The sequence below is a fragment of the Varanus komodoensis genome, unplaced genomic scaffold (genome assembly GCF_004798865.1).
Source record: "Varanus komodoensis strain SLA01 unplaced genomic scaffold, ASM479886v1 scaffold1, whole genome shotgun sequence".
NCBI classification, from domain to species: Eukaryota; Metazoa; Chordata; class Lepidosauria; order Squamata; family Varanidae; genus Varanus; species Varanus komodoensis.
In genome coordinates this window covers 56,664,917-56,687,348 of record NW_025335268.1, presented here as the reverse complement: position 1 = coordinate 56,687,348, position 22,432 = coordinate 56,664,917, and the positions used below count along the sequence as shown (strand labels likewise).

Here is a 22,432-nt window from a genome sequence, read left to right as displayed (position 1 = left end):
ATGTTTTATCCCTTTCATTAATTTTTTTTTTTTTTGAACCAGTGGTTAGTGTGGCTGTGAAATAGATTTCTGTTCATGCTGAAAACTGTGCATTCAAAGGAGCTGTACTGTTTGTTGGGACTCAAACCCAATTCTACCTTGTGCCTAGGAGTTTGGGGCTGGATACTTGTCCTCTGCTACACTTTTGATGGCAGCCATATTGTGGTGAGGCCCAGGTTGGTTTCTTAGATTGCCTAGAGTACCAATGGCCCAAAAAGGTTGCCTGCCCCAATTTTAATTGAAGAAAATCCAAAGCAGAAACAGACATTATGTGAGCCATCTTTTCAGCTAAAGGCATTTTAAAATACTGTGCACCTTTTGTGTTTTACAGATTTTGCAGCAATTAAAAGTTAAATTATGTAGACAAAGACTATTTTGCACATGGGAGAAGGGGAACAACAGATGAATGAATGACTACATTTAGACAATCATGTTTCATCTTAACATAAGAATTATACCCTTAGAAAAGTTTGTGAAGCCTATGGATTGAGATGGATAAATGGAAATGTTTAATTTGTATTTGATCTTGTGGAGCACAGAAAAACTGGCATATAGAAAAAGCTTGCAACTCCATGTGTTACCTCAGTTCCTCTGCTCGTGTACCTCCTACTTGTAATTCATTGCACCAGATCCCTTCCACCACCATTTCTTCTGTATTCAACCATTTACACTGTGTTCTCTTTTACTATATCTAGCTCCTTGTTTTATTATCCTCCCATTTTCCATCTTCTTTTCCTTTCCTCCCTTGGGTGGGCTAGGGTGGGAAGAAGAGGTTTTATGTGTTGTGTCATCTCATTTTTTAAAATTATTTTTTCTCCAAATCAGGAGAAAGAGGGAAAAATTGATGCCTCTGACAGTGACAAAGACTGAGAGCAGGAAGCTCTATTCATTCCTTAATAGACAGGGCACATAGGAGTGTTCTCTTAGGAATACCTTTCCATAGGCAAAAGGGAGTTTGCTTGTACATATATTCTCACAGATTAGGTGAGAAAATGTTCTTTAGTTTTGCTCCAATGTATCTTTTGATATTTTGAATATGTACTTTGTATCTAATACAACTTACAGTGCCATTGCTTATTACTTGTAGATTTTGTTTTTGGACTTGACTTGAAATTTCTTATTTTTAACACTATCTGATGTTTTGTAAACTTGATAGATTGTGCTAGTCTGACACTACTGATACTGCTTCTTCAGGAAATTCCCCTGCTTATTCGTGAAGTATAGGAATCCTCCATGGTAGGGAGAGTATTGCTGAATAACTGCAATTGCAATTGGTGTGGGGTTGCCTTAGGATTTAGAAAGGGAGCATCTTAATTTCAGTACCTGTCCTTTGCTGCACATCTAGAATAGTTCCTGTTCAGTCATATTTTGTCCAGATTGTGTGTCTATTCTAGTGCTGGTTAAGGCTTTCTTTGTATATAACTACGAATTTTTAAAAGTTGGAATTGGTACTAAAGGAGGTGGATCAAAAATCCTATCAGAAGAATTTTGAGGATAATGGTTCAGATTATGTTGACTTGGACTCAGCTTCAGAAACTTGGTGGTAGCAGGGGAAGTACTTCCAGAACAACACTTGGCATATGCATTGTGTGCAGTACGCTGCACTTGGGCCAATAAAGCACCATGTTGGACAAGATGGCACTGCTCAAGAACAGACATCTGCACAATATGTGCTTGATGTTGACTTGGAGCTGGAGATTAATCTGATGCAGAGCAGTGGTGGGTGGCCTTCTCAGCTTGACTGTGAAAAGTCTGTAGGTAGCCCTGACTGGAAAAGCAAGTTCATATTATCTTGGCCAGTTTAAAGCAGAAAACCTATTCTTAAAGCAGCTCTCTTCAATGTGATGCCCCCAGGTTATTTTGGACAACAGGTCCTATCATCTGACTGTTGGCTATGCTACCAGCGGCTGAAGAGATTTGTATTCCAAACCATCTAGAGGGCATCACACTGGGGATGCTTAAAGCATCATTCAAGATTAGAGGCCTATCTAGCCTCAACTTAACCTCCAGTGATTTCAGTAACTTCTCAATAGAATAATGGTTAGTTCATTTTCCCCAGACATTCAGACTAAATTTGTTCTGTTCAGATCTGCCTTGGAATGAAGCCCAAGAGGGCACAATTCATGGATTTCACCTGGGATATGGTACAGGTGGCATTATTTGTTCCTATGACATGTGCTTCAAATGGGTTGGATTCTCATAATCCATACAGAGGTCTGTCTGTGGAATGAGGCTTTTCTGCCTCCTTCCTGGAGAATGTTTGCAGGCTGTCCTACCCTGCTGGCCTCAAATTCTCATCTATATCTTTCAGTATTTCTTTCTTTATAACTTTATTGATAAGTTCAGTAAGTCAGTTTCTGATAGAAAAATGTACTGGAACATAATTATTTCCTTTGAAATATAGAATGCTGTGTGTCTATCTTATTCTGCTCTTTAAAACAAATATGTAGGGCACAGTCTAATCATAGCTTTCATAAGATGCATTTATTTCAGAGTGACAAAGGAATATATAACCAAACCATGTAATCATATATATAATACACTTTTAATTGTATGAGTTCAGTACTACTTTTATGTGCTACTTGTATTGAGTTTTTCTAAGCAATTTTCTTCCACTTTTTTGTATTGCTGTCTTGATGGAAACTAGCTTTTTAAAAATAATTCTTATTCTTATGTCTATTGCTAGTGTAATATTGTAAGTCAGGTATTACTATTTTCATGATTTGTAAAGATATTCACAAGCATGATGTTAAACATAATAACCCTTCACATCATCTTTCTCTTAACCTCTTTTTCTTCCCCTTCTCTCCACCCTTCTCTCTCTTTTTGTTTCTCCTTCAACCATGCCACCTTCCACACATTTTTCCTATCCAAAGTTAATATGGTACCTGTATTACAGTGCCACCTTAGTTTTTAGATGGATGTTTTCTAAGGCACCAGATCTTCAGTGGCTCCTGTGTGCTTTACTTGCTTTTCTAATCTTTACATTTATCTTCCTTCAGATCTCAACTTCTGCTGCATTTGACTGCCCAGGTTAGTGACATTTCCCCCCTTTTTATAGTTCTGTGACTCTGCATTTCTTATCCCTTCCTTGCACTTGTCAATATTGATCTGGCAGTGCATATACTTGATTAGTCTAGCCTCTTTACATCCATCTAAAAGTGATATCTTATACATGTTCTGTGAAGACAGCATTTCCACAGTACACTCCTCTTTTTAATTTTGCTTATTCACGCCAGGTGTAACTGATGACCATTCATCATAATTATCAGCAACTACTTCTTAGTACTTTATTTCTTGGGAGATATTCTTTGTTTAGAATTTGTACAAAATACTAGATGACAAAAAGACTAGAAGAAAAGCAGATGCTACACCTATAAAATAACCAGATCTGGCTAAGGCTGGCATTGTATATCAAAGATGATTCATCGTGAGTCACCACTTGACTTCTTTGTTGTGTTCAAAGAGTTCACAATAGGTTAAAATGTATCTATTTTGCAGAGCTGAGTAGGGAGTTAATACTTAGAGCATGATCTTACGCATGTCTGTTCAGAAGTCAGTCCCACTGGACACACTGGTGCTTAATCCCAGGTAAGTATGCCCAGTTCAGCAGCTTGAATCTTTCATGTCCTCATGAAATTTGTCATCCACACTTACTTTTCACATTTATCATCCAATTATTCATTTTTTATTTAGAGGCGCAAGAGGCGCAAGAGCTTGCTGCTGTTAACCTTAATATGAAAGAACGCAAAGCATATGGAAGACAGTTTGATGAACATCACAAATGCTTTAGTGTTTCTAAAGTCCCTTTCCTTCCAAACTTGGAAGCAGACTCCATGCCACTTATCAAACTACTTCTGAAACTGAGAGAACACAGGGAGTTGAAGCAGAGCCTCATATGGCATGAGGCATTATGCTTGGAGGGGAAAAAGGAAGGTACTCAATGGGCAAATAAAACAAAATTCAAAAATGGCATTTATAATTATAGTATTTTGATTTGTGATTAGCATGTAATTACATTTTACTCTTAAAATCTTCATAAATTTATATGCCATGAGTAGTAGTTGGGTCAGTGTTGGGGGAGGTGTGGTTGAACAGTTGCTGAGGGCTCAGAAGGGACCATCCTGTCCTTGTTTACCTGTGGAAGTAGAGTTTCTCAGCAGGTGGCTGCTCTTTTGCCTGGGAACTGGGTTGATGTGCTTCTTCCCACTCACAGTGACTTGTCCACCATGTTAAATTACTCCAGATACAATGTCCAGCCTGATATCAACATTGCATTTGGGGTAATTTTACATGGTGGGCTACTAGTGTGTGTATGTGTGTGGGGGGGGGTCGAATGCTGACTTGGCTCCCATGCAAAAGCACTGCTGCCACCTGCTGGGAAAATATATCAATGTCTGCTGGGTTGATGGCAGAACAAGCAATGGCAGGTTGGCAGACAGAAAAGGGCCCACTAGTTGGAGTGGGAAAGAAACTCTAGCCTTTCATTGGGGGCCCATCAGCAAAACCATGCCTGAAGCCGCACTGAAGTCTGGTACCAGAGCTATATTCTTGCTGAATATCTTTCAAGTAGTCTTCATTCCCGTTTAAAAGCAGTTAGTACAGAACAAGAGCGGGCAATGTATTTGCTCTGTGTTTAGTATTTTTCTATATATTGCTTTTTATTTTTAAGTTCTTTCATTTCCCCATAGGAATTAGGAATATGCAGTCATATTTTGTGGTAGTTTATCTGTCATAAAGAAAATTTCAATGATCTCATGGATTTACCACTTTTGAGCACTAGTGGTGTTAGGTTTTTTGTTTTCGTTTCATTTCGTTTTTCAAAATGATTGAGCTCATGTACCTTCAGAAGATTAAATAAATGGAGTTATAACTCTTTGGTGGTTCTAATTGCATTTTTATTGTCTGTTTTTATGGATTGTTGTAAACCCTCCAGAGAGCTTCAGCTGTGGGGTGTTGTTGTTGTTAAATATTACCACCAGTGATTATTAGAAATGAGATACTGCCTGCCTTCCTTTGAGGAGTTAAATGCAAAGGTACTAGAAAACCACTTAAATTGTGCAGGTAGTTCTGTTAGTTTATCAAATGCTCTCGCTGCATGATTCTAGTTAAAACTACTCTATGAAGTTAACCTCAGTTGGAGGTGTAGTGGAGAGGGAATGCAGGGGAGTGTAGCTCTGGAACTCTCTTCAGAGTAGAAACTAATAAGTTATCTGCCAGTGTACCAAGGTAATTGACCCTGCCTCTTGCTCTGGCCAGTGAATGAGGTGATAAGGAGGTTATCAGATTTTACTGTTGTTTGTGTTACCTTAGCACAGAGGAAATAAGGCAAATAGTTAAGCAGAGACGCTTTTCTTTTTCTTTGATGTAATTTATGCTTCTGTGCAAGATTGTTTGCATTTCTAGTTAAAAGACAGCAGTTGCATATCAGCTGGTTGAAGATCTTTTGTTAAATGCATTTTGTAAGTTGACAGAGCCCCACACCAAAGGCTCCTGAGCACACTGAGCAGCCATGAAATAAAAGTGGGGTGGTCCTCTTATGAATCACTAGTTGGTTAAAGAATAGAAGCCCTAGGATGAGAATAAATGGCCATTTCTCCTAATGGACACATGTTACCAGTGGAGTCCCATAGAGTTCTGTATTAGGACCAGTGCTATATATAAACCATCTGGAATTAGGAGTAAGTAGTGAAGTAGCCAAGTTTGTTGATGACGTTAAACTGGGGGTCAGACTAGATGGCTCAGGAGACCCCTTCTGACTTGCTCTGTTTCTATGTTTTAAGGGTGATTAAAACCAACAGGGATTCTGAGGGGCTCAAGGCAGGGAGAATGGGCATTAAAATAGCAAATGCAGTTCAATATAGCAGAGCGGTGTGGAATAATGCATGTTGGGGTAACAAATCTCAACTTCAAGTATACACTGATGGGGTCTGAGCAAGAAAGAGTTCTTGGGGCAATGCTGGACAGCTTGATAAAAACATTAGCCCAGTGCTCAGCTGCAGTGAAGGAGGCAAACTCCATGCTAGGCACAATTAGTAATGGAATAGAGAATAGAACTGCCAAAAACTTACTTCCTCTTATACAGAATGTTGGTGCAACCATACTTGGAATTTTGTGTCCAGTTTTAGTCACTTTACCTACCAAATACAGAGAAGGCAGAGGACTGGAGCAGCTCCTATATGAGGAGTGGCTATGACAACTGGGACTGTTCAAAAAAAGGCAAGTAAGGGTAGACATGATAAAAGGATTTAAAATAATGCACCATGTGGAGAAAGTACAGAGGGAGACTTTTTCTCCCTCTTCCATAACACTTGAGCACTTGAACCATCAAGCTGATTAGTGGGAGGTTTAGGGCAGATAAAAGGAAGTACTTCTTCACACAGCATATGGTTAAACTATGGAATTTGCTACCACAGAAAGTGGTAATGGCTGCCAATCTGGATGGCTTTAAAGATGATTGGACAAATTCATGAGGGAGGAGCCTATCAGTGGCTAAAAGCCTTGCTGGCTTTGTGCTATGTCTTTTACCTGAGGTGACATACCTGCATTCACCAGGTGCTGAAGGGCTTGGGCAGGTGGAGGTCTTGTACCTATCTTGCTCAAGGGATTCTGTGGACATCTGGTTTGCCACCATGTAGACTAGATGGACCTTTGGTCTAATCCAGCATGACTTTTCTTATGTTCTTATGAGTAGTTGAAAGTATGCAATTGGAAGAAAGAATTATGCATAAAGTAATTGTGAAATGTAAGTAGTAGTTTGTTTGCTTTTGGATATTTTTGTGTTATGATGGCTCTTTTAACCATTTTAGCACATTTGCAAATAATAGGAAAGCAGGGTGTGTATATTCAGTGGGTCTGTCTATGGGTTTTCCCTGTGGACATGACAGAAGGGGCTATCATGATAAGTTCCTGCATTTCAAAATGTACCGCTATGCCGCTATTTATAACAACTGTAAAACACACACATGCCATATATACAATGGGCCAGTTCACAACAGCCTGCCATTGAATCCATTCTAGTATGTGCTTGCTGGCATTTTACACGTTCAGCTCCTAACTGAGGGTTGTTGGGTCATCTGAATCCAGTCACCATGGGCTATGTGAGGATAAAACAAACCCATGGTCTGTTACAGGGTTATGTGGGTTTTGTTTAACTTATGGTGTGTGGGATGAAACACCATGACACTACCCACTTGTGGAAAATATACAGAAATGCCATCTAGCATGTACCATGGTTCACTATGGCTTAAACATCCCTTAGTGGGCTGTTTGATTGTTTGAACCTGGTCAATGCTATAACTTCCAAAGTGTGAAGCCAGTCTACGAGTTAATAGCATATGGCCAAATTTCTTCTGCTTTTTAGTTCCCTTTTTGTGCATTTTGAATGGCTGTGAGTAATAGTGATTATAAATACTGACCTTATTTCATTCTTGTGGCCATTTCAGCTCTTTGAAGCAAGATGAATGCTATTGGCCAAGCTTGCTTCCTTTTGGAATTGAAAAACATATTCTAGGTTCAAGTAGCAATTCCCTTTTCCTTGGACCAGAGTGAGTGCTACTAAGCCAGTATAATGTTGGTTTTGCTTGGAGAGTTCTAGATTGCTATTTATGTATTCTATTATGCCTTTCCCCTAAGAAATTTGTGGCAGAGCTTATTATCTTCTCCCTTGTCCCATTTTACCCTCACAACATTCCCAATGAGGTAGGTTATGCTAAGAAAGAGTAAATGCAGTAAAGTCACCCAGTAAGCTTCATGGCGGAATAGAAATCCTGGCACACAACTGCAGCCTAGAAATGTTCCGTTTGTCATAACACATTCCTGGGTAAATTTACTTGGCAGAGAGTTCGACTGGAATAAATCAGGCATACTTTCAAGTACAGGTGTATGTTATCAGTATGTCACAGAGTGAGGAGAACAGCAGCAGATACTAAGGTAATCTGGGTTCATTTGGCTTTTCAGCACTGTGGCTTTCAAATTTCACCCAGTTTCAAACACAGTCTATTCCAAACCAGCACCTATATAACTTATGGCTTCAAACAAACTAATTATGAAAAATCTAAGGAGTTTAAATATTTTGCTTTGTCAAATAAGCTAAAAAAGATAAATGCATGCTTCTGTTGAATGGGTTTAGTAATTAAAAGTGAATCATATCTCATATATAAAAATACAGGACAATACTATCAAGACATTACTGTATAAAGAACCAGCTTGTTATCTTTCACTGTATTATGAACTCTACTTGATCATCCTATTGGTTTTCTCTACACAAAACTATTGTACTCAAAGAATTTTAGCATTTACATCCAGTATATTTAAAACTCTGAGGGAAACTTTTAAAACCAATTTATATTGATACTACTCCATGACAAATTTATTAATAGTTTCAATTAAGCTGGTTTGTGAAGGTGTTTTAGCTATTTTATTTGATTTAGCAGCATTGTTGCCTTGAATGGGCAAGAGACATTTTGATCTTTCTTAACACGTGAATACAAGGATGCTGGGAGAGAATCTCGCCCCCAGCTCCCAATATCACTCTTGCACATTAAACTTCCAAAAAGATAATAACCAGGTCAACTCCAGAAGTATTTGACACCTCTTAATGAGCACAACAAGATGAAGTGGAATCTACACTGTATCCATTCACATCTTCCCAGCTTACAAATGATGTTTTCAGAGTTGATCACAAATAAGGTATAGGCTTGATTCCAAATGAATGATTCCACATTCCAAATGTGAAAGACACAGTATAAGAAACTGACTTATTGTTCTCTGAATTTCAGCTTTTAAGAATATAAGTTTCAAAAATTAGTTAAAATGTTTTGGGGTTTTTTTGTTCAGTTTTTATTTTTTTTCAATAATTACTCAAAAGAAAAAAAAACTTAATTCAGGAACACTCTGATCTTCCAGTGATTTTTTCCTAATATACAGACTGATCAATGCATTTCATGTTCATTTAATTGTAATTACTATAGCTGATATTGAATTCAATAGGTTTAACTTTTATTTGTAACTGATGCTTTTTTCTTCAGCTGAATAGACAGCAATACATTTTTCTAAGTCATTGCTAAGATCAGCCAATAAAACCACTGCATTGTTTCTTTAAAACTCATTAAGAACTGCACAGAATATGAGTACTAACTTTGTTCCATAATTTATAAGACTACTTCAATCATAATTTTAGTTTAAGAAACTGATGTATGAACAAGCTTTTTGCCTGTCTTCTTAGTTTTGTATACACTACAATTAAACTATTTAACCACAGTTTCCATTTTTCCCCAAATTCGGTAATTCTGGTCAGCTTTGGAACAATTAGGATTCTAAAACACAGTTTGAAATTCAGTTAGGAGACAGGCTAGTTCTACATTACATTCAGGCATGCTACAAAGAGAAGGACAGATGGGTGTTTGGGGAGAAGGTGCATTCATATATTGGCTTACTTATTAACTGATCCAAAGTGGGTCTATGAAAGTAAGAAAACTTACAAATATGGGTGACAGTACTAAGCAAACACCTTTTGTGTGATTACAGGATTGTAAATTCATTGCTTGTAAATTCAGTTCATCTTCCTTTCTGTTTCCAAACAGCTGAATCATGTGAAGGAACGCATTGGTGAAAATGTTCCAGAAGTGACTCTTCTGCTTTGCCTTGGCATTACTTCAGGAGTTGGCCGGTTGGTTTTTGGCAGAATTGCAGATTATATTCCTGGTACAAAAAAGGTTTATTTACAGGTACAGCTATTGTATAACAGCACTGATAAGTTTATAAATAATATAGTACCCGAAGCCAAAGGCCACATTGGTGGATTCTCTGTCTGCATTGCTGTCCTACATATTATGATACAGAATATTCATATCATTATCTGCATATGTAAATTAAAATCAAATTTGACAGAATGCGATATCACATATGCAATTTACTTGCAGTATAAAATAATTGTTGGACACTTCTTTATAACCTATGTGATGTAACTAACCAACTAAGATAAAGGGCAATTGTAAGGGGAGCTGTGGATTTAAAAGATCCACAATACGAATTTCCATGATACCACCCTGAGACAAAGTGAAAGATGGGAAATAAAAGCAATCAATCAATCTTTCTGGGTGCTACCCCTCTGCTTCCAAATCTCCACCTATCAGCTCATCTCTCCTCCCCACAACAACAGGCCTGTTCCTGGATGCCTCTCCCCACCAACCCACTTGGAAGCAGCTACTCCCTCACCCCCACCAACCCAATGTGTATATTGTACTCTTGGGTGAGACCACATGAGATCATTGGACTCTAGTCAGCTGCCATTAAGCAAAAACATGGTTGCTGAGTCAGTGGATCTGGTGGTATTGCTGTATTACTGCTATTTCCAGGGGAAGCATTTTGTCATGTCAGAAAGATTCTGTGTGAGCTAGAGGAGAAATGTGACTCCCAATTTCCATCTGCTTCCCATACTGTTCACGTAAGACAATGCATGACTTGCTGCTTATGGGGCCAGTTAAGTCAAATTACAACATATCTCAAGAGGAAAGAAAATCTTTCCTTTTGCTTTCTTTCATACAAAGCATGAAAATGCTTAGAACCTTTGGATATCTGAGCAGTAAGGCAAGAATATGTGGGATGATTTCTCTTATTTGGGTTCTCTCCAGTCCTTTAGGTTTTAAAGTATATGAATTCTAGGAATATCCCAGCCAAAATAAATCAGATGTCATTGGTTATGGCAAAAATTTTCAGACAATTAGTGCAGGTAGTGGAGGGGGTTTTTATTGGCACAACTCTAATCATGTCATATTCCGCTTGCATTGGAATCTAGTATCAAATCTGGTAGAATTTCTTGTGATTTACAGGAATCTTGCTGATTCTGGCAGATATTCTTCAATAACTGGCACCAGCATCTAAGAACCTTCTGTACTTCTGTCACTGTTGCCAAGTAATTAGTAGCACAGCTGGCCCAGTCAAGCCAGAAGAGAAACTTAATTAAACCTTGGAGACACCTGCATAATTCACTCATAATTGCATTATGTCCCAGGTACTATAATCCACAACACCCATGAAACAGTACTCCTATGAATCACAAGAAATTCATTTGGATGTTTGAATTCTGGAAATATCCAATGCTTAAATCTCTGAAAACCCAACTGGTTGCCAGATATCCAACCCAGACTTCCAAGTGCAGACAGAAAGTCTTGTTACAGTGGGTTAGCTTATAAACCACTTCTTGTTTAAAAGTTTTATTCACATCTATTCTGAGAATAGAATATGATCTCAAAAAAGTAAATTTAACATAAGGGAGGTTCAAGCAAAGTAGGTAGAAAAGTATCTCCCTGTGTGGCCATATTCATTTTTTAAAGAGTTCAGTGATCACTCTTACATTTATTTGGTATGAAGACTGACTGGCTTGCCCTGTGAGAAAACACATTTTAAAAAGAGTTATTTAAGATGTCACAAAATAATGGTACATGGGAATCTGATACCCTTCCCTAGTGATTCTGTGAACACAAGCCACTAAATCTCCCTTACTAATATAATCACAGTCTAGACTGCTCAGACTCCTGCAAAAGGTATTCAGGAGTGTGAAAATAACACTTTTCTAAACCCCCATCCTCCATTATGAGCTTTTAGTGTGCTGGTGAAAAATATGTTACTTACCTGTAATAGAAGCAATTCCTTAAGGAACAGTATTTAGACTCACTGAAATAATTCTATATTTATCATACCCATTCTAGAGCTCTTAGTCAACAGAAAGTGCTCTTTGTCATCCCACTTTCTCAAATTAACTGAGATGGAAAATAGTAAGGAAGGCTTGTAGTGGGCTGCTAGCAGAGCCTTTGTAAGATGCTGCCATTGCATGTTTGGAGTAGCATCTAGGGATGCCAGGAACTATGGCACACAAGATGAGGACCATCTTGACCATCTTATCTTCAAATAAGTTAGAGAAAAGGAAGTGGGCATTGGATGTTGCCCACTGTAGTCCAGTCATAATCAGGAATGCAATAGAGTCTAGAGACCACACTGATTTCAAAGTGATTGGCTAAAAGAGCATATTACTTTGAGTGTTCAATGAATGCCCACCATACTAAATAGTTTTTTTTTAAGATCTACCCTTTCCCAGATATGGGATAGTGCTGTCTGTCTATTACTAGGTTTTGGAGGTCCTGTCCATTTTGTCTTCTGTATTTTTACACTCTTGTTCCTGCCCTCCTTCCGCATTTGTTGTTTCTTTCCATAGCATTCTGTCATCTTCACAGGATTGCATATGCAAGGTTTCCTTCTTTAGGAGAATGGCTGTGGTTTGCTAGAATTGTTAGAAATCACTTAACACAAGCAGCTAGAGGTGGTTGAAGCCCTATCAGTGAGGGAGTTCAAACATATGCTGGGCATGCACATGTTAGGCGTGTCATGAGCAGAGCTGGCTGGAGCTGGAGGTCAGACTAGATGGCCTAGGAGACCCCTTCTAACTCACTCTGTTTCTATGCAACGTGGATCCATGCAGTCCAGGACCAGCTATGATCTAATAGAATGATGGGCATGCTGAGGTATGCCTTTGTGGAAAGCTTAATTGGATAGGAAGCCTGTTGGATCTTAGGGAAACTTGCAGGATGAAACAATAGTTGCCCTTGAAGTTTGGCTCCCATAGGGAACTTTAATCAAAATGCAAAGAAGGATATCTTTACATTCAAGACTCAGCAGGGTCACTTGCAGGAGAAGGCATCGAAGTAAATCCTTTTGTTCTGTCTATTGCAGTCTAAGTAAATATTTCCTTACCTGTGTGATTAGGAAGGGACACATATGGTTGATTCACAGGAGTCTGTAGATAGCAGGAAGAGAAGCTAACTGGATTCCCCTTTGAAGCTTCAGTGTTAGGAAACAACAAGTCTGAGCAGAGAGAGATTAGATCAGCAGTGACTGACCCCTTGCCTGATAGAAATAGTGAAACCAATATCCTAAACTTAGCATGGCACATGATTTTGAATTTGGCTTTTAAGCACATATTTATGCTAGGGTAATTTTAGCTGTGTTAAAACACATTAAGTATGTCAATAAAAGATCTTTTTAAAAAGTGAACCTCCAAATGATATACAAGTATTAGTCTCCCTGAAAAATACCAAGCTTGCAAGAAATGTTATGTTGCAATGGAGAGTATGCTCAATTTCTGCTGGGTGGTGTGAGTACAGTGTGGAGACTTCTGTGCCCTTGAAGGTTCCAGTAAACTGAATTTGGTGGCGGTTTTGTGTTCAATCTTGCTTGTTTCCTTAACTAAAGAGAAATATTTACTTCAGTGGTGAAGAAGGAAAAGATTTTTCTCTTTTCCCAAAGATCTAAGATGCCAGGAAACCTCTGTCAACTACTGATCTACTAAGGGGCAGGGGGCTTACTTTTAAAAGGTTAGATCAGTAGGCTGTATCCAGTTGTGTCCTTCCACTCATAGAAAGTTCTTTGTTCTAGTGGAGCTTCTGTGAATGGAAAAAGGAAGCATTGCAAATCCCCCTTGCAGCTTGCTTATTCTTCCTCCCACACAGTTGTTAGTGGGCTGTCCAGCAGTAGGGCCTGAGTGACACTTTCACCTCATATTCCCTGAAATCCTGTACTTTAAGAAGCACAGCTTGATGTTTTGTGTAAAATTAAGCTTCAAGGACTTACATTTCCATGCTGAGAGGGATGAAGAGGCCAAAGCAAACAATCTTGTCATTAGCATCTGGTTACATACCCAGGACAAAAATTCAGTAAGCCTCACTGAAATTAAGTGCCCTGTGATTAAATTAAAGCACATCAACAAGGAACTAGGCATGAATACATTCCAGGCAGAGTCACACATATCTGAGGGGCTGCATGATTACAAATAAGTGTGATGGCAGGGCACATGATCATTCTGCATTGATTAGATTTAGTCTATCTGAGTGAGGTTTGATCCACTCCCTGTGCTGACCAAAGACATCTTCCTAGTCTTTTGCCTGTTTTGTCTGGTCGTTGGTTCAAAGCACTTGTTTTTGTATGCTTTGTTGAAAAACAATATAAAAACCCAGGGCTCTGACCTTCCTGGCCCTCCCATGGTCTTGGAACAATATGCTACTGGTTTGTGACAAGGTCTGTTAGGTCCTCCTGATGGTGCAAACAATAGTGTGTAATGAATATGAGGCCTGGCTTGTGTCCACTAGTTCTCACCTCCTTGCACTCAAGTCACTGAACCTGGAGCTCTGTCACAGAACCCCATCAATCCGTTCCCACTGGACCATCCATTCCAGTTGCCTAGATTCACATTTCTGTTGAAGTAGTGACCAACATACATGATGTATCTTTCCCATACCAGTTGCAGGAATTTCCCTGTACCCTAACTCCACCTTTAGGATGATCCACTAGGATCTTGGGAAAGGTATCTTTCAGAGAAATGTGTAAATCGGCAAAACTCAAGTTTTCTGGAGTTCTCTGAATTCCATCTCAAAGCATTTTCCAATTCTGTATCTGATTTCAAGCTTTGTTTTTTATTTTTCAAATGACAATTTGAGTGCATTTTCAAGTTTATTCTTTCCAATGTGTACACAGTTGAGTGTATCTTTAACATGTATGCATTCTTATCCCAATGATTAAAACATAGTCATGTTTTTTCAAAGGCACATTTTTCAGATGTATACATGTCCTTGAATGTATTTTTTCATCCACAAATCATTTGTATTGAAGTGTATGTAGACTTCAATGGCAGATTTGCAGTCAAGTCTGGCCTATCCAATTTTTGTAGGGTTCCCTTCCTTATAAATTGTAGACTTTGCCTCGGTATTTACCTTCTTTATTGATTGATGGGCAAGATGGGTGCATGTAAAAATTAGGTCTATATTCTGAAAAGCTTTTTAGTTGAATGCCTTGCCCAGATTGACTTGTTGGAAGAACTGTGTCTTGGTTCTCTTTTCAGTGGTACCCCTTGACCCCCTTCATGACCTAGGGTTTTGGTAAAGACACTCAATGAAAATTGGAGTCTTAGTGGCTCTGGTTATTCACAAAAACTAGCTGAAAGATGAAAAGAATTGTAGAAACTAGCTGTCTGAAATGCTAGATTTTCCAGGTACTGTGGAAAGACTAGCTACTGCACAGCACCTATGTCTAGAGACCAACCATTCTAATTCCTTCTCACCATCTTCTCCCATGTCCCTTTGCACCTCCCTTCTTTGCCCCACAGAGTCTTAGACGTGCCTAGCCTCAGCTTGATCAGCTGTCCCAAAACCATAGCCCAACCATTTGTCTCCAGACCCACGACTTGAGACCATGACCTAGCATGGTTAATTGTTAATTTGAATTAATGTATTTTAATAATTCTATATAATTGATATAGAATTAAACATTTGTGTAATATAGAAAATATATTTTCTATAAAATCAATTAAATATTTTAATTCTATATCAATTATGTAGAATTATAAACATAATAAACATTTTATTAATTTTTAATTTATTACTTTAATTTTAATTAATTGTCTATAATGAAACAATAGTATAATTTTTTAAAAAATATAGTCCCAGACATATTCACTGCAGTCCTCCATTTAGACAAGTGGAACCTGAGAATCAATTCTTATCCATTTGAACCCAATGTATGGATGTCTATAGTATTTATTTTAATTCCTTTTATCTACTTAGGACTTTTTGTAGTATACAGATTAACACCATCCTGGAATTCATATAATGTCTAGTATTACTAGCTATATTTCTAAAGTAATTATTGAGTACATATTTTATTCAATAAAACCTGTTTTGGAGTGTGTGTGTACGTGTGTGTGACCAGGAAAGTTTGCCAAGATGGATTGAAGCAATCTTGGGGGAGGGAGTTGCTGGGGGAAGGGGGAATCAGTAAAAATTATCTCATGGACGCTTCTTCTTGATCTTTCTGTGAGTGAAAGGACTCAATTGGATACAGCCTTGAGCACTGTTTTTGCCCTGAAAGCATATGTTCTGTATCTCTGTTATGTGATTTGTTGCTTACACTTTCCTTTCCCAATGTGTAGGTGATTTCATTTTGCTTCATTGGCCTGTTGTCTATGATGATTCCGTTATGCCATTCCTTTGGAGGCCTCATTGCTGTCTGCCTCTTCATGGGTCTTTTTGATGGCTGCTTCATTAGCATTATGGCACCTATTGCCTTTGAACTAGTTGGTTCGCAGTATGTTTCTCAAGCAATTGGATTCCTCTTGGGCATTATGTCAATACCAATGACAGCTGGTCCGCCTATTGCTGGTAGGTAGAATATACATTTAATATAGTCTTCTTAAATGTATAGAAGGAATGTAATGTAGGATTCATTCATTTAGAGTGTATAGCACTTGCTTTAAGAACTCTAAGTGGTTTCTATAAAATTTATTATTATCATTACATTTCATTTATAGCCCACCTTTTTCCCTCTTGAGAGGAGCCCAAGGTGACTTACAAACCTCTATATTATCTTCATGACAACAACCCTGTGAAGTAGATTGGGCTGAGTGTCTGTGACTGGGCCAAAGTCATCCAGTGAACTTCATAGCTAAGTGGGGACTAGAACCTGGATCTTCCAGGTCCCCAGTCCAACACTCTAGCTTCCACCTTGAGTCTCATAATACATAAATGATTGTATAAATACTATGCAAAACAATATAATAATTTAAAGCATTACAGAAACAACACAAAGCAATTTGAAGATACAGTAATTAGTAGTCAATACATCCAAAGTATAAAATGGGTTTATACCTGATTGTGTCATTGCTTAACCTACTTCAAGCTAATTCATTGAATTCTTGTGTAGCTTGAACTATGGCATTGCTGGGTTTTTAAAACTCACATACCAATCTCTTACAAATTGATACAATATATAACATATTTTCTAGAATGCAGTGTGCAAAATTTTGGAATGGGGGTCCTTTGGAGGTCATACAAATGGCTGTCCAATCGATGATTCTCATGACACAAGTGCACATTCTTTTTTGTTGCTCAGCTACTGAAAGGGGCACAGTTGTCCACCTCCTAGCAGAATCAGACTCCTGCCAAATAGTTTGGAAGATTGGGAGGAGCCCAATTCTATAGGGAGATTGAGCATGTAAGGAGAGCCATTCTTGCATGCCCTGTTCTTGAGAACTGGCCGGCAGTAAGCAGCAGTGCAAGAACTGGGGAGTTGGGCAGAGGGTTACATTTGGGCTGCATATTCCAGTGGTAAAGCTCTGTCCATCCAAAATGCAGCTAAGACTAAATTATCCATTTTGTAAAAGTGCGTGGATTTAAAAGGTGGTGGGGTTGCAGGGAATTATAATTGACACAGTACAGGTTGTGAGAATGTGGCTGGTTGGATATTGTTTTGGTATTTATGACCCACTGAGGTAATTGAAAAGTAGCATTAAGTCTCAAAGCAACATTTTGGAGGACAGTTCTGACAGCTTAGAGGAATGACCTCATCAACATTCCCTTCAAAGTCTAATGTTGGAATCACTGATTATGATTATTAATTTAATTTTATAGTGACCATAACTGAAGTTTTCTGGGCGGTTTGCAACAGTTACAGAAGAGACAGTGGCTGATGAAGTGAACTGTACAGTTTTGAGCTGTGAAACTAAACCTAATATAGTGAGACAGGGATCTGGAAACCTTCCTGTAAGAGCTTGGATTTGACATATCTAATAGCCATGAATAAAACGACTAGATTTGTGCAATATGGCGATACACTATGGGTAACTAGCCTTAGTGGGTTGTCATGTTGTGTGAACTTGGATCACTTCTGCATAATATTTTGTTTTTGGACAACAAGCTACCTCAATAATTTCCCCACACCTCAAAGATTCAAAATCTCAGTGAACTGGATCCTCTGCAGAGACAGGGCTACTTCCATTCACAGAAATAACTAGTACCTAGTGGGACAGATTCCTGCTGGGCGAAATGGGTGACATAGCAATTTACTCCAGCTTCTCTTTCCTGCAGCACTATCTCCCACATTGTTCTAGATGGTGCTTCATTTGTTTGGAACAGTGTTGGAGGTCTCAACACTGCAGCAAAAGAGAATCAGAGAAGATTGCCAACTTGCCCCTTTCCTCCAGTGCCACTAGAATGTCACTGAATACAAGCCTGGAACCAATCCAGTATTACTTTTGTCCTCTTAATGGTACATTTGTCCATAGCATGTATGGTTTGTATTCTACTGTAATTTGCATTGAATGATTCTTATCATCTTAATATTATCAGCATGCCAAAAATACAGCTTAATTTGTCATATTTTACTGATAATGGTTTTCTTTTATGCTCAGGAAAGCTACGTGACCACCTCGGTAATTATGATGTAGCCTTTTACCTAGCAGGAGTTCCCCCTATTATTGGAGGTGCTATATTGTGTTTCATCCCATGGGTGCATGAAAAGAAGAAATCTAAAGAACGAGTTCACACTGTGGATGGAGAAACTACAGATAAAATGCTGGAAATCAAAAGCATCTCGGACTCATTTGAGAAACCCAGCAAAGAATCAGAGTCTGTTATTTAACAGTTGATATTTTTTCTACCAGATTGAATTTATTTTTATAAAAACTAGGTTAGCTTTTTGTTTATGAACTGAATATACCATATGATTGTACTTGAAAAGCAAAGCCACAACAAAAACTATAAAAGTAGTGGTGATGGTAAAACAAAATTGCTAACAGCTAAGAATGTCTTTCTCTTGTTTCTGGAAACAGTTTCAAAGTATGTTTTACATATATGAATTTTTGTAGAATCAGAATATATGCTAGTGATGTGTATCTAAGAACTTTAAAAACAAACAAGTACACATATGACTGTATTTCTGAAACTCTAGAACTGTGCCCCTTTTATTAACTGATTAGTTTTTATAATCTCCTCAGTGGAATGATTGACTTGGAATTTCTAGTAGTATCTATTTTAAAGCTATTATTATTGATCTTTTAAAAGTTCTGTGGAACTTGTTTTTGCGGCTTCACAGCTTTTAAAAAACCTCTTAGTCACATCCTATGCTGTGTTAGATGTACTAAGCCCATTGATTTCAGTTATTTTAAGAATGCCTAATGCTTTTCAGCAATGGTTTCTTGGTGATTTCAACTATGAAACATAATTTCATAATACAATAAATATATATGAACATCTTTTACATTTTTGTAAATTTTCAGTTGTTTAATTCTATAATAGGCTCCTTGTTGCATTGCTTTATACGACTCAATATTTTTTTGAAACTGGATGGCATTATGGTAACTTTATGAGTGCCTTATTTTAAATATTTAAATAAACCTGATGAGTTAATACAAGTTAACTCATCTGAAAATGGGAAGCAACAATACTATTCTGTTATCATCTTCAGTGGCTAGAAATTATAGTTCAAGCACTTCTTTGTTAATGGTTTGCTAATAACATTAAAACCATATATATATATATATATATATATAGAGAGAGAGAGAGAGAGAGAGAGAGAGAGAGAGAGAGCGCGCGCGCGCGCGCGCGCGCTTGTGAGGGGAATGTAAATTTGTGTATTTTCCATATTGTATGGCCCAAAATACAGTAATGCTACTAACAATCTGATTTTCGCCAGCTGTTTCATTTTCAAAGACCAGACTTCAGAATAATTTAAGTGCTGTTTTCTTTCAATCTGTAGAAAAATCTGTAGAAAAGAAACAGTAGGGAACACATGTGCAACAACTTCTTCAAAGAAAATAGAGAGCATCAGCTAACAGGTTGGGATAAGATCCCCAAGAGGTCCTGAGAGGCTTGTAAAAGGGATGTGTGCACAGGGTGTATGTGTTTCTCCTGGTAGGCTGTTTTCAGTCTGTTTGAACATGGCTTTAAATAGTTACTAACAGGTTTAGTTACTAACAGGTTGCTTCTGCTTCTTCACAGATATTGCAGGAATGTGTACACATACGTGGGGGTAGGATAGAGAATTTTACTACAAAAGCAAAAAGAGAAAAGTGGAGAGGGGAGTAAAAGTGGAGAGGAAAGTACAGTCTTAGGAACTGTAGCATGGGATAGGTGCACAATAGTTTGTACAATAACTTGAGGCTTTTTTCACATTCAGGGGCATATGCATGAAATAATGATCAAATCATTGTCCTCCTGCGTTTCTCCTGTAATTCTTCCATTCTCTTCCCTCTTAGATGGCAGGAAAGGTTTTCATTTCCCTCTGAGGGCAGAGTTTTTAACATCTGTGGTGTCATACTGGGCAAATGAATCTGTTTATGCTTAGCCAGCTACATTTTTATCACTGTGTGTTTTTTTCCAATCATTCTTTCAATTTGTACCAAAAAGTTTTTCAACCCTATTTTCTACACATTTTGAAACTGATGTTCAGTAATGTTTAATAATGAAAACAAAATTACACACTCAGCTGAATTGGTCCTCTGTAGCCACATAGCTGTGTTTCAGTCCAACTAGTATTGAGATTAATAGGAAGATTTACATACAAAAAGTGACAGGACACTATTAGTCAGTTGTTGTTCTTCTCATAGTTTACAGCAAAAGAGAATTTATTGCCCATCATTAGGAACGGCTGATATGAAAGCATTCTTAGAAATCTAAGGGTGAGCCTGGATCATACTGTAGCTGTTGTATTTCATCCATATCCTTATTTTTAGCCTTGTAAACTGAACTAGAGGGATGGTTGCAATAATGCTTGTAAGTCCCTAATATTCCACAAGCTGTAGCCTTAATGACCTGAGGGAGAAACCTTTGAGAGAATTCCAGGAGAAAAAGAAAGTATGCTGAGTGTACTGAAACACAGGGATATACAGAAAACATGTCCAGAACTCTTTCCCCATTACCTTCCAATATTGGGCTGTGGTCTCTGAGATTACGTAAACTATAAAGGGAAAAGAGATATGAATATTTTCCTGTGAGGATGGACAGCACTCAAGAATACACTGATGCAGCAAGTCAAATGAGCTTTAATGTACATGTAGTTTCTTTCAAGTAGGCCTATAGGTGCACCAGTTATATACTAGGTTATAACATTTCTATTTTCTTGCATATAAATTAATTATTTAAGGGTGAGATCCTAAGCGTGTTTAGATGGAAAAGTTCCACAACTACAAGCATTCTTTAGACAGCTCTGTGATGACTTGAGGGTGCTGGGAATTGTAGAAATTTTTTCCACCTAAACTTGAATAGGATTATATCAAAAAAGAACTACTGTAAAACATAACTGTTCTGCTTAGAAAGTTTGTGGCTTTTCCAGGGCCTCTCATGTGGTTTCCAGTTGTTTTTGAAAGAAAGGAAAATCTGGTATTAAATTTCAAACCAGAACAAAAGCCTCCTGAAAGGTCACAAATCCACTATATTGCCACCTTTTGGTTGATTGTATATATAGAAAAGCAGAGATATACAAACCTCAGGAGCAAAAGTTGTGTAAAGGAAGTTTTATATGCTCCCACGGAGAAAACAAGAAGCCTCAGTGGGTAAAACTCCCCAGAAGCCCATGTTAGATTTCAGAATAGCAAAGATGACCAGGAGAGGTAAATAGTGAGCACTGATTCCCATGTAAGGGTAGTGAGTGTAGGACTGAGAACTTAATGTGAGTGAACATGCCTATTTACAGTGAATAATATTTGGCATACATTGCCTCAACTTAAATCTGCAGTATTGGTTTAGAAACTTGAGAAATAATGAGTTGCAACCAATTGGTGTCACTCCACTGAGAGAATGCTCCTTGAATCAGTGAAATCATTAGCAGAATAGGAAGTGAGGTGATTTTCCCCAGCACCCTCTGTATGAAAATAAGTTGAGTCAAATGTATATAGAATAATACAAATAAACTTGATAGCCTTTTATAAGGGAGTATTATAAGGGAGTATTTTCATATTGCAAATCTATAAAACTGTACTTTGCTATCCAGTATCATAACTGCTTTTCTTGTTAAAGGTAATATATACGCAATGCTGGTGCCTGTGTTTATATTGGATCCTACTGATTATCAAATTATTATTTAATGATTTATTACTCTCAGGGATTAATTAGCTGTGCTTAAGTATGTGGACTCCATGTTGAATTGCAACAGTTACTGACTGAAAATTATTTCTGCTTCTTTTGGATAATTATATGGTCTGATAAAGGGTGTGAGAAGTAATTCAAACAGGAGATTACTATTTTAGCCAAAGTGATATGCTATGGATAGGATATTGATAATTTATATACACACTATTCCTGATATGAATACGTAGATACCACCATGCATAAAAATGTAATTTAAAAATCTTCTATCTGCAAGAAGTTTACTTATGAATATCTGCAAGAAGTTTTACTTAATGTACATTGTGTGATTTGAAAAAGTATGCACAATTCTATAAACAATTTTAATCATGTCTTGATCCAACTTAATAATGCAGTACAACCATAGCTCAGAATAAAGACCAGTCAGAAATTCTAGTGATACACCATTGAAGCAACATGTACTTTGAGTAATTAAATAGATCCCAGGG

The 22,432-nt window shown here is 37.8% G+C and overlaps 1 protein-coding gene across 1 annotated transcript in view; it reads left to right on the top strand.

Moving 5' to 3' along the window:
* SLC16A10 (solute carrier family 16 member 10) overlaps positions 1–19,119 on the top strand; it is a 55,207-nt gene extending 36,088 nt beyond the window's left edge. The window contains exons 4-6 of the mRNA XM_044426366.1: positions 9,624–9,767; positions 16,016–16,244; positions 18,272–19,119. Coding sequence (XP_044282301.1) covers positions 9,624–9,767; positions 16,016–16,244; positions 18,272–18,501 — 603 coding nt within the window. The 3' untranslated portion in view covers positions 18,502–19,119. The remainder of the gene's footprint in view (positions 1–9,623; positions 9,768–16,015; positions 16,245–18,271) is intronic.
* Positions 19,120–22,432: the final 3,313 nt, after the last annotated feature.